Source organism: Chelon labrosus (genome assembly GCF_963514085.1).
Source record: "Chelon labrosus genome assembly, chromosome: 15".
NCBI classification, from domain to species: domain Eukaryota; kingdom Metazoa; phylum Chordata; class Actinopteri; order Mugiliformes; family Mugilidae; genus Chelon; species Chelon labrosus.
In genome coordinates this window covers 28,911,309-28,923,711 of record NC_140348.1, presented here as the reverse complement: position 1 = coordinate 28,923,711, position 12,403 = coordinate 28,911,309, and the positions used below count along the sequence as shown (strand labels likewise).

General features: G+C 49.8%; 1 protein-coding gene across 1 annotated transcript; it reads right to left on the bottom strand.

Annotated features, from left to right (window-relative positions):
- Positions 1-236: 236 nt before the first annotated feature.
- On the bottom strand, positions 237-11,816 carry znf318 (zinc finger protein 318). The gene is made up of 11 exons (XM_084562466.1): positions 10,782-11,816; positions 10,320-10,429; positions 9,547-10,057; positions 8,259-9,441; positions 8,045-8,151; positions 7,853-7,952; positions 7,460-7,773; positions 6,300-6,485; positions 6,125-6,218; positions 5,580-5,698; positions 237-3,763 (listed from the first exon to the last, which is right to left on the bottom strand). The coding sequence occupies exons 1-11, from the start codon at positions 11,013-11,015 to the stop codon at positions 1,208-1,210; spliced, it is 5,514 nt and encodes a 1,837-aa protein (XP_084418592.1). The 5' UTR covers positions 11,016-11,816; the 3' UTR covers positions 237-1,207.
- Positions 11,817-12,403: the final 587 nt, after the last annotated feature.

Here is a 12,403-nt window from a genome sequence, read left to right as displayed (position 1 = left end):
GTAGTTACACAGTTGATACGCACATGATGTTCTGTATAATAACAGTAATTCATTCATTCATTCATTCATTCATCTTCTGTAACCATTTGTCCTTTGAAGGGTCATTTTACATTTTTTGTAAAGAGCCTTTAAGACCACTGGACCGACTCGGTCCTTTAAAACGTTCTGATCCATAAAAACAATAAAAACGCTGCTTTGTTTCTACTTGACCTCAGAATCAGCACTCAGACAACGGCTGGATTTTCTCACCAACTTTTATTAATGAAAACCTATTTACAGAACAAGGGATGAAACATGAATCAGCCATTTAACGATGAGTAAGAACCAGAAGAACTACAGTCAGAGAAGAAGAACCAGGAGCTTATCTTCAATAGAATCTTTATGAACAGTCCAACTAGCTGACAGAGATCATCTGACACCAGAGAAGACCTTCTCATCGTCACCCTTAAATAAAAACAGTCCTTTAGAGTTTTATTTATTACAGATGTTTGAAAAGAAGACCGACTTTTATGGTGAACTGTTATCTTCTGAAATAATCTTATGACCCAGACCCGTTCCCCCTTCGCTCCAGGAACTTCCCCTGAAGATCAGGAACCTTCTGTGGAATCGGGTCTGGAGGGAGTTTCAGGGGAAACGGGCTTGGTCCAAACACATTTATTTGGTTTGTGATGAATGAACCGACGGCCGACTTCATTAAGCTTTTGAGACGGCGTCCAGCAGGAACCTGTGGAGGTCAGGTTCTCAGGCCTGGCTGTGGTCAAACATTGGCTGAATCGTTTTATTAATCTCTACGAACACAAGTGTTTAGTTCCTTTGGAAAGTTTGCGACAATAAAAGAGAACCAGATGCTCTTATAGTTTTAAGGAACTTTAAGGTTTTTAAGGAATAATGTTCAGGAACTTTCTTATGAACTAAAAGGTTCCTTCACCCCTGAAAAGATCAGATCATTCAGGGATCAAAAAGAAGAACAGTGATTTTATTAGACACGTTCCAGACGAGAGGACGACGTTGACATTAAATAACTTCCTGGTCCTTTTATGTCAGACTAAGTATTTTCTAGGCTGATCTAAAACAAACAAGAACTAAAGGATTCATCTAAACCTTATGTCCCAAACTGTCCTTTAAACAGCTGAAGGTCAATGTTTCTTCTACAGCTGCCTTCAAGTCCAGTACATGAAAGACTTGATGATCTCGGTCCAGTCAGCTGCTACTCGAAGCTGAAGTCATATTCAAAGTCCAGGGAGGTCATATCCGAGGGCAGGCCCAGGGTTTCTGGGGTGATCTCTGACATGGGGGGGTCCTCCTCACTGGTTGCATTAGCCTCCGGCTGTGATCCAGGGCCTGGATCTAATGTGTCTAACTCCTGTGGGTCTGAATCCCCTGAAGCGGACTGAGGTTCTGATTCAGACTGGGTTTGTTGTTGTTGTTGTTGTTGCTGTTGCTGCTGCCGCCGGGTCTGGTATCGGGTTTGAGATCGTGTTTGTTGGGGAGGGCGGGGAGCAGGGGGGCTTTTCTTTGACGGTGTTGTCTTTCCTCTAGTTTTGAGACTTGGTTTGGGTTCAGGTTCCGGAGCTATGTCAGGAGAGGTCTCTGGTTGGACCTGGGTGTCCTGCTCTAGTTGGGGTTCAGGTTGTGGCTCAGGCTGGATTTGAGGAACGAGTTTGGACTGTGACTTTGTTTGAGATTCTGGTTCAGCAGACTTTGCTTGTGGGGTAGTTTGGGATCCAAATTCAGTGGTAAACTGGTTTAGGGCCTCAGAAAGAACTGGCAGAGTAATGTCTGGTGGGGTTGCTGTTTTGGGTGGTGTCACATCAGGTCTTGGAGATGATGTAGGCTGTAGGGACCACACCGACGCTATCTGGATGTCGGAATCTATCTGGGTTTGTGGACTTGGAGGGGAATCATTGGAGGCTGCTGGTAGATCCCGGGCCTCAGTTGGAGGTTGTGACTGCATTCCAACAGGCTGAGGTTCTGGTACTTGTGGGACAGGAAGTGAACATTTTCTAGTGCTACTCTTGTCAGTTTTGGGGTCTGTAGCCGGTTTGGTGAATGAGGATGGGCCTGAGTGACCGGTGCTGCTATAGAAGATGCCGAACAAGTCCTGGGCTTTGGCTGTAGCCAGGTTGCTCTTTAGCTTCTCAAACTTCTGTGCTACGTCGCCCTTGTTCATGAAAGGTGGAGGCTTGACGAACACTGTACGAGTCTGCTCGCTCTCTGGGACTCCAGGAGCCGCCACGTCCGATACAATTTTTACCACCGTGGATTGGGCCGGTGGAGCCTTAGGTGAAGCAGGAGGTCCAGCCTGAGATGGCAAAGGTTTGACGTCTGCTGGGGCTGGTGGTTTGGACACGACTGGGGGTGGGGGCGTAGACACTACTGGGGGTGGGGGCGTAGACACGACTGGGGGTGGGGGCGTAGACACGACTAGGGGTGATGGTGTAGACACGACTGGGGGTGGGGGTGTAGACACGACTGGGGGTGGGGGTGTAGACACCACTAGGGGTGGAGGAGGCACAGACATGACTGGGGGAGGTGTAAAAACTGTGGGGGCAGGGTTGACTCCTAACAATGCAGGTTTTGATGGTGGAGGTTTTGCCTCGATTGGTTCTGGTCGTCCAGGTGGTGGGATGGGTGTTGCTTCTAGCAGTAGATTCTGAGGATTTAGATTCTTAGTGGGGGGCTCAGGCAGTAGTGGACCCACTCTAGGAGGGGGTCCTTGTAAATGAGAGTTTTGGGGTCTCATAGAGAGAAAAGTATTTAAAGGTGCAGGTTTTGCCACCACCGGTGTTGACCTTAGAACGGCAGCAGGAGCTGGGAGGTTGGGTCGGATGCGGCCACGGTTTGCGCCGTTGGACGCCCAGGGGGGAGGCGTGGTCTTCTGTCCCGACAGTTTCTGAGCGATCTCTTTGGCAACAGCCATGGACTTAGCAAACGAATCCTCCACCGAGACGGCCTGATCTTTCACCGCTAATTCGTCTTCCTTGATAAACTGGGCGGCAATTTTCTGCGCCTCCTTCGCCAGGACGCTCTCTTTCTTCTTCCACGTGAACTTTCCGAAGGAGGGGGTTGTGGTGACGGGTGCTGGCTTGGCGAGTTCCTGGTTCTGCTTGCGGAGCTTAGCCCTCATGGCTGGACTGGGACCACAGAGGACCTTGGGCGGGTCGTAGGGCTTTGGCGGTGGTTCTAGTTTGACTTCCTCCGATTTCCCAGCTGGTTTTTCTGGCTCACCCTTTTTCAGAGCCTCCTTATTGTCACCTTTAGGTTTCCCTTCATCTCGTCCCCGTTCATATTTGGTTCTGACATCCGAGTGTTTAGGTCCGTATCTGGGTCGGTCCTCATACCTGGTGTCATCGTCCCTGTGGTACCGGTACCGCTGTTCGTCGTCTCTACCGTATCGGTACCGGTCGTCCTCATCTCTTCTGCTGTATTTGCCCCGGTCCTCGTCCTCTTTGCTGTTACGGTATTTGTCCTCCTTCTTGCTGTATTTAAACTTTTCATCGTCCGCCTTCTTGCTCATCTTCATTTTATCATCCTCTTCTTCCTTTTTAATTTTAGATTTCTCCTCAGTCTGAACAGGGTCGTCCTCCCTCTTCTTCTCTTTGTCCTTTTTTTCTTTTTTGTGTTTGAATTTTTCCTCCTTGTCAGCGGCGTCTTTCTCTTCGTCATCGTGTTTGCGTTTCTTTCCACTTGTCTCCGAGGCCAGACCAGCTTGACGGTCCAGGTTCCTCCTCTGTTCATACAGCGGATTCTCGTACATTTGTTTCTGAAAAAGGAAAGAATGAAGCAAGCTACATGAACGACAACCTTCAAAAACGTCAGTAGAAACCAATGAAAGCACCATCTGTAGGTGGGAGGTGTTTCCTACATTTCATAAAAATGACTTAAGACATCAGATTTTAGTCCTGAAAGTCGACAAAGAGAACCCAATGAACACATGAAGCAGAGATATGAGACTAAAATGAGCCAATATCAGAGAGGAGCTCCTCTAGGATCCAGTCAGAGTCCATGTGTTCAGAAGTGTTTCCATCAATGTAATGAGACTCAGGTGTGGCTCAGTTCCTGGTTTAGTTTCAATAAATCAGGGATTTGTCTCAGTCTGATCTTCACAACACATGTTTGTGGACAAAGGAGCTTTCTGAGGAGCTCAGAGAAAGAGTTGTTGTTGCTCATCAGGCTGGAGAAGGTTCCAGAACCATCTCTGAAGAGTTTGGAACCCACAAATAATCCACAGTCAGACAGATTGAAGACGACTGTTCCCCTCCACAGGAGTGGTCCACCAACAAAGATCACTCCATAATAGTCTGAGAGGTCCCAAAGGAACCCAGGGGAACTTCTAAGCAGCTAAAGGCCTCTCTCTCATTGGCTGATGTTAATGTTGATGAATCCACTGAACAACCATGGTGTGATGGACAAAGACACTGCTCTCCAAGAAGAACATTTCTAAACATCATGTGGACAAGACAGAAGACTATTGGGACAATGTTTAGTGGACAGATGAGACCAAAGTAGAATAGTTTGGTTTAAACTATTTACATCTACAAGAAATCCTTCATCCCCTCTGCAATAGCCATACTGAACAGCACAACATGAACACCACAGTTAGCTGATACCTCAACACCCCATGTCCTGTTTGTATATGTCTGTATGAATGTTTTTCTTGTGACTGGAGCCTTGTCAAAGACAATTTTCTGTAACCTTGTGTAACAGACAATAAAGTATTATCTTATCTTATCTTAAATGAGATGAAACAACACTGCATCATTCCAGCATCAGAACCTCATCCCTCCATCAAACATGGGGGTGCTAATGTCCTGGTTTGGGCCTGTTCTGCTGCATCTGGACCAGGACGGCTTGTCATCATTGATGGACCAATGAATTGTGAATTCTACCAGTGAACTCTAAAAGAAAATGTCAGGACATCTGTCCATGAGCTGAATGTGAAGAGAAACTGGGTCATGCAGCAAGACAACGAGAACCAAGAACACAAGTGGTTCTACAAAAGAACGGTTAAAGAAGAACAAGATGAATGTTTAGGAACGGCCAAGTCAAAGTCCTGACCTTAATCCAATAGAAATGTTGTGGAAGGACCTGAAGCAAGCAGTTGATGTGAGGAAACCCACCAACATCTCAGAACTGAAGTGGTTCTGTTCTGAGGAATGGGCTAAAATTCCTCCAAGCTACTGTAGACCACTGATCAGCAGTTACCAGAAACATTTAGTGACAAGGAGGTCACAGCAGATACTGGACACAAGGAGGACATGATATGTTATATTGGCTCACTTTAGTCTGATATTTCGGTGCCTTGTGTTTGATTGTGTTCTCTTTGTCTACTCTCCGGATGTTTTGCGTAATTTTATGAAGAAATGTAGAAACATTAAACTATTAAGCTGCACTGTCTGTGTCTGGCCTCGTTCTTTAAAGAGTCCGATCCTTGTTGGTTTGAAGATGGAGCAGAAAAGCAAAGCAAACCTTTGTCCTTCAGGTTCTCAGAGGGTCCAGGAGGTCGGACTGTGCAGGTACTGCAGTTTCCCGTGATGGAAACCTAGCTATGTGTTAATATGTGCTGCAGCATTTAATACCTTGTACTTCTCATTGTGAGAGTGTGTGGTGACATGTTCTTCTGCACAAATGGCGTCTCCATAAAACTCTCTACACAGCAGACAGAAGAATCCTCTGACAGGAAGTAGAAACTCTGAACCTGTAGCAAAACACAAACATCACCTTTTAAACCCTCAGGAGGAGGTTAAATCAACTGTCAATCATGTTTACCTGGTGGATGTCTCCATCTCCAGAACCTGTCAGGACATTAGAGGAGGTTATTTCAGAGTGGTGAGCAGAGCTCAGCAGAAACAGGGTCACTATAGGACATGAGGAAAAACTGGGTCTTCTCAGGGAAATGAGGACTTTACATTTGGAGCAGCCTTCAGTGGAGGACGAGACATGAACAAGAAATGAATTGACATCAGAAGTGTGGACAGGAGTCTCCTCTGTGGCTTCGTTAACTTTCATTTAGAGACAGAACCTGCAGCAGATCCACCTGGAAGAGGAAGGCGGCTCAGAGAGCACATCATTGGAGCAAGGGCAGCGTTAAGACGACAGCAGCAAGTCAGGAAGGTGGAGATACCTTTAGCAGGTTTAGTCAGTTTCTCCTCTGGTGCCATGTTTTTGGAGATTTTGGAGGGTGTGGACGCCCAGGGTCGGTCGTACGGGTCCAGAGTCTGTGCAAAGAAAAGAGACGAGTGAAGGAACCGACACTAAAGAACTGTCCAGGACATAAATGTGGCATCTGATGAACAAACCTTTCGGTGCGTTTTGCTGTGCAAGTGTGTGAAAAAATCAAACATGGAACCACTGGTGACGTTACAGTTCTTACACCAGTGGTTTCCAGCGTCATAGTATTCAAAGGGCTCCAGGGGCGGAGCAAGAGCCAGGCCGGGGGCAGGCCGTTTGTCTGGGGACGCCCTTGACGGCGTCGCCGAGGAAGTCTGAAAAACAAAGATGGAGGAGTGTCAACACAGCGAAGGTCAAAGGTCAGAACTCAGATGAAGCAAGTTGTTGTTAAAACTACATTCAGCAGAAAAAGCCGCTTACCTTCAACGAGTTCCAGAAAGTTTTATCGTCCTGTGGCCGTTTACACCGAGAGCAAATTCAGATCGACTTTAAACCTGATTCATTTCTAAGACCTAGACTGAAACCAGTTCAGAGCCGCTGCCTAGAAACGTCTTTATGCCGCTTTTAAAATACAAATATGAGAAAATAGATCTTAACGATCTTCAGTGTTTAACTTTGTAAAGTTCCTACAGAAAACCTTTCAACTTCAAATTACATGAACGACGACGTTTCCAGCGTTTAAAGAACCTTCTTCTCTGGAACACGTCCTGAACCACAGTCAGGCCCTGGTGTCTGGCTGGTATCGGTCATAAGCCCCGCCCCCTCCACATCAGTGGGCGGGACTAAAGTACACATCACATACATTTTAGTTAATATAATGCTGATGTATGTTCAAGTTATTGGACGCTATAGAAACAGGAAGTGAGGTCGCGGTGACTGACAGTTGTCATGACAACGTGTAATTAAGCACCTGTCTGTGTGAGAGCTATTAAACTGTAAAGCTAGCTAGCTACGTTAGCTCTGTGTAACGGATCAGCAGAACCTGGATCCAGTTCTAGACTCAACGGGAGGAAGAAGATGAGACACGGCGGCCATCTTGTTTCTACAGTCTATGGTTCTAGGCTTTTAATGTGAAACACATGCACAGGAAGTGTAAAACTGACATCACCCATCGGATGTCCAACAGGAAATGACGGACGGCGAGGATTCGACCCGTTGAGATGACGCAAAGACAAATCAACGAACACATTTCAGCTAAAATAAAAGTTGAGACAAATAAAAAGACGTCCGTCCGCTGTTCCTAATAAACTGTCCCTAGCTGCTGTCTGACCGAAGCTGAAGGTCGTACCTTCGTCGTGGAGCTTCCCGCCGCCTGCTGCCGCTCGGGGCTCCTCTCCGCTTCCTGTTTCTTCTTCTGTGGTGGCAGCGGCTTGTCGTCCCGGACCTCTGGCGGTTTGCCGGGCCTCAGGGGCCGGTCCGATGGGCTCAGGCCGAGGATGAGGGCAACCTTGTCGATCTCGTTGCGTTTCTTCTCGGCGGCCTCGTGCTCCTTGCGGAGGGAGGAGATCTGAGTCATGACCTCCTCCTGCAGCCGGCTGATCTCCTGCAGCAGAGGGTCTTTGTGTCCGTCCTTCTCTCGTCGTTTCTTCCTCAGGAGTTCACCTGGAAATCAAACGTGTGGACGTCACAACACCGCCCCCCCCCGAGGCCGTCGCTCCATCCAGAGTCCGGATCAACTCACCCTGCTGCTTCCTGAGTCGCTCCAGCTCCTTCATCAGATATTCTTTCTTCTTCATCCTGATCTCTCGGTCCTCCTTCAGCTTCTCTCTCTCCTCCAGAACCTGAAACAAAAACATCAGAACCACACGTCATCGTCCCGTCAGAACCGGCTTTCAGTCCGTTTAAATATGGATGAAAGACTCAGAGACGGGACCTTTTGTTTCTGACTCTCGTTGTTCAGCTCCTCAGAGACCTTCCTGTCGTGGCTGCTGACTTTAGAGCTTCCTGTTTCTCTGTCGGGACCAGAACTCTTCACCAAACCTGAGGACACCGATGTGTTATTACGACGTTACGCGACCAGTAAACATCCAGTAATCAGCTGATCACATCTTAACCTGACAATAAACGGGGAGGGAGGCGGGTCTGACCTTTGGCGGACGCCTCAGCTGCTGCCTTGCTGTAGGGCGGTTTGTAGGGCAGAGTCGTGGGGAAGTCGTTGGCCCCAGTCTGGGGGGGCAAGCTCATGCTGGGGGGTGCATACATGGGGGGCCACTGTTGGGGCATGTAGGGCATGTAGTTCCCATACTGGTTGTACCCCGGCGGGGGGAAGTTGGGGGTCATGATACCATGGACCTGCGGGGGGGGGTAGCTGGGTATGGGCACCCCTGGGTGAGGTGGGAGGACAAGGGGGTCGTTGGCTTGAGGCGGCGGCGGCGGCGGCACTGCATTGCTCAGCTCCACCTTCGCCTCCTTCACATCTCGACTGGGGGGCGGTTTGGGCGGGACCGAGCTCCTCCGGCAGTCATCGTCCTCATCGCTGCTCCAGCTGCCCCCTCGCCCGCCGCGCCCCCGTCCGTCGCTGCTGCTGCTGCTACTGGAGCTGTGGCTCCGCCTCCTGTGACCTGGACTGCGCCGGCTTCCGTCAGAGCTGTCAGACGAGAACCGTCTGCGGCGCGTGGGTGTCTTTGGTGGGGGTTTGTTCCCATGGAGACGCTCTTTGGTCCTGGCAGCCATCTTGCTGATCTCGGCCACGCCCAGGTCCAACCCGATGGTTTTCAGCAGGTCCTGGATCTTCTCGTACTCCTCCAGTGCCTGGCGCTCACTGTCCTCCAGCGGTTCCGTCCCTGGTGGGTAGGACGGGTGCGACACCTGGGCCACGACGTTCTGGTTGGGGGGGCCCGGAGGGTGAGTCGAGGCCCCCAGGGAGCGGCTGTAAGCCAGAGGAGTGGCAGCCTTCTGAGGCGGGTAGTCTCCGTACAGCGCCTCCTCCGTCACGTCTGCGTACAGGTCCAGACTGTGGTGTCGGACCGGCTCCGGCGCCGGCGGAGGTTTGGGCTCCTCTGAGTCGCCATACAGGAACTTCTCCTCGTCATCAATGTCATCCACGACCTTGTCCAGAGCCTTGGACGCAGCTGCTGCCCCCCCCAGCAGCTGGAGGATCTCCTTGATCTCGGTGTCGAGGCCAGCGCGCTGAGCCATCTGAGGATTAGACTGCAGCTCCGACAAGATGGACGCCACCTCGCCGGAGTCCATGGACTTCACCGCCTGTAGTAGTTGCTCCGTGACCCGGGACATGGTGGAGGCCTCAGGCCCTCGAGGAGAGTCCAGACTCTGAAACACAGAAACACTTCCTCCATCAGACAGTCTACATCTGTAACACCTTCAGCTTCACAACGACTGATTCAGTTTTTCTTTTGGTTCAGGGCTCGGTCCTACCCGGACAGACGGCGAGTCCTCAGAGTTGCGTTTCTTGAGGATGGACTTGGTCGGCTGCCTCAGCATCTCCTCCAGCTCCTTCCTGCGTCGAGCTTTCTCCAGCTCCTGGAACGGTTTCGCTCGGTCGTCGCCGTCGCTCTGGCTGCTGGAGCTTCGACTGCGACTCCTCTGTCGACTCTTACTCCTGGTGTTGCTTGCTGGTTTGCTGCAGCTCCGCCCACGACTCCTCCCTCTGGTCCTTCCCCTGGACCGGGACCGGGACCTGGACCTGGACCTGGAGCGGCTACGGGGACGGCTCTTGCTCCGCCCCTGGCTCCTTGCCCGCCGCCAGTCTGGACTGCGGCTCTTGCTCCGCCCCCGGCTCTTGCTCCGCCCCCGGCTCTTGCTCCGCCCTCGGCTCTTGCTCCGCCCTCGGCTCTTGCTCCGCCCCCGGCTCTTGCTCCTGTCTGGACTGCGAGGTCGACTGCGACCCCGGCTCCGGCTCCGCTCGTACTCGGGCCGAGGGTAGTCTCTGTGGAAACCAGGGATTCAGTCTGAGCATGCTCAGTAGGACACAACACTGACAACCAATCAGATCGTTCCAAACTTAGAAGTCACCGTTTAATAGTGTCAATAAAATAAATAAATAAATAAATAAATAAATAAATAAATAACCTTTGTTTTGATACGACTTGAACTCTTTAAACAACTCGATAAAGACTGAGTTTGTGGTTGAACCGACTGTTTCCTGACGTTTGTCTCAAACTAATTAAAAGAAGAAATAAAACTAAAACCTGTCATGGTGGCGTGGGGGGGCGGAGCCTGTTGGTCCCGTCAGCTCGTTGCCCACGGTGATGACCAGGTTGTGGTTGAGTGGAATCGGTCCACGAGGAGATGAAGACCTCTGGAAGAGATGAAACGAAAGCGACTGATCAATGAATGAATCAATAACATCAACACAGGAACAGAAATGTCCCACACTGGAGACCTGCTCCTGAACGCACCAGTTACCATCTCATGAATGACTGGGACCAGGTGGGACCAGGTGGGACCAGGACTGGTGTTCAGATCTAAAGACTCTACTCATTCATAAACCAAGTAATCAGATTACTGAGCGGAGTATTAAACGTCGTGACCAACACAGAGGCGGTTTTTGACCGGACCTCTGTGTGATGTCACAGACCACTGATCTGAGCGGAGGTTCGGAACCGGAAGCAGCTCCGCAGGGTTCGGGTCGCTCGCCCCGGATCACTCACCTCTCTAGGCGGACCATCGGCCCAGTACTCCCCGGGGGACGGGTACCTCCTGCGCGGTGGGGAGCGGCGGTGGGGGTCCGGGGGTCCGTGGTCGTGGTAGGCGGGTGGGTACGGGGGTCTGGGCCGGCTCCGGTCGTCCCTGAATCCCGGGGGCTGGTAAGGCCTCGGTGGCGGTCCCCGGCCTTCGAAAGGCGGCGGGTAGCCTCCTCTCGGCGGAGGCCGTCCGCGATACATGTCCTCCCGCAGAGCGCGCGCGTTCCCTCCGTTAATCAGCTGATGTTCGTTGGTTCCAGGAGAAAAAGCTGCGGGTCAGTCCGAGGAGGGTCCGGGTTCATCTGGACCCGAAGGAAACCTGCTGCTGTGCGCCTTCTTTCTTCTTCTTCTTCTGCTGCTTCTTCTTCTTCTTCTTCTTCTACGGTGACTTTAGCGGCGGAGCGCGGTGCTGCCCCCACAGGCCATCTACCGAACTACACTGAATGAGTTCAACCTTGAACAGAGATGACTTTATTATTATTATTTATTAAGTTATTTATTTTAATGTCATGATATTTAATGATGATTAATCTTTATCTCGGGTGTTTCTAACTCTTCAGGTCATTTCTGTAACGATCTTCCACTTTCATCTTATTTTTCTACTCATTTAACTTCAGTTGTTTTTAAAGCTCGACAGTGACTCGTCCCTTTAACAGATTCTCTCTCATCAATAGGGATCAATAAAGTCGGATTTATTTATTACTTGATGTCGTTTTTACTGTCTAGATTTTCTATATTGCTATTTTATACTTAGCTAATTTTATTCTACTTTTATACTTTTTACTGTTTCTGCTTTGGCTTGCACCGGGACCAGAGTAACTCATTTCATTCTACCTCAGGTACAAACATGTCTCATTTATTAGTTATCGTTTTATTTCTGCTGTTATTGTCTATTGTTGTTTAGGTGTTGAATCTGACTTCTTCACTCAAAGCAGTGACCTCTAGATCACAGCAGCGCCACCATGTGGTCAGAATCAGACCTGCTCTTCCTCCAGTAGTTTGATTCATAAATTCAACACTAATAAAAGTCTCGGGTGTGATTCTTCAAGGATCAAACGACTGCAGGGTCATTAAACGGTTCTCTTCAGATTCTTTATGACCTTTACCCAAACTAATTTATTTCTCTACAGTTTAGTAAAGAAGCTCATGAAGTCATTACCACTGATGATCAACAGAGCTGAACGAGGTAAATGAAGAGCTGAGGCTGTCACTGACAACATGGACCTTAAAGTCTCCTCCTATAATGACTTGATCTGTTCTAAGGTCTAAATCACAAACAGACACAGGAGCAGGTGGACGATTCAGAAAGAAAAGTGATTCTTGTAGCATTTTAGACTTTCTGACACGAGGTACCTGGTCCTCAGCAGAAGAACCAGGTTTATTTAGTGCTGAACACAAGCAAATAGACTAGAGACTACTTCCTGGACCAGAGAGTCCTGGACCAGAGGTCACCGTGGAGACTACTTCCTGGACCAGAGAGTCCTGGACCAGAGGTCACCGTGGAGACTACTTCCTGGACCAGAGAGACCTGGACCAGAGGTCACCGTGGAGACTACTTCCTGGACCAGAGAGCCCTGGAGCAGAGGTCC

What these genes read in the sequence shown, in the direction of transcription:
- znf318 (XM_084562466.1), bottom strand. Translation starts at nt 11,015, where the DNA reads ATGTATCGCGGACGGCCTCCGCCGAGAGGAGGCTACCCGCCGCCTTTC. An exon ending in CCGATGGTCCGCCTAGAGAG is followed by an intron (nt 10,430 to 10,781) that starts GTGAGTGATCCG and finishes CATCTCTTCCAG; the next exon opens with AGGTCTTCATCTCCTCGTGG. An exon ending in GCGACTCAGGAAGCAGCAGG is followed by an intron (nt 7,774 to 7,852) that starts GTGAGTTGATCC and finishes TTTGATTTCCAG; the next exon opens with GTGAACTCCTGAGGAAGAAA.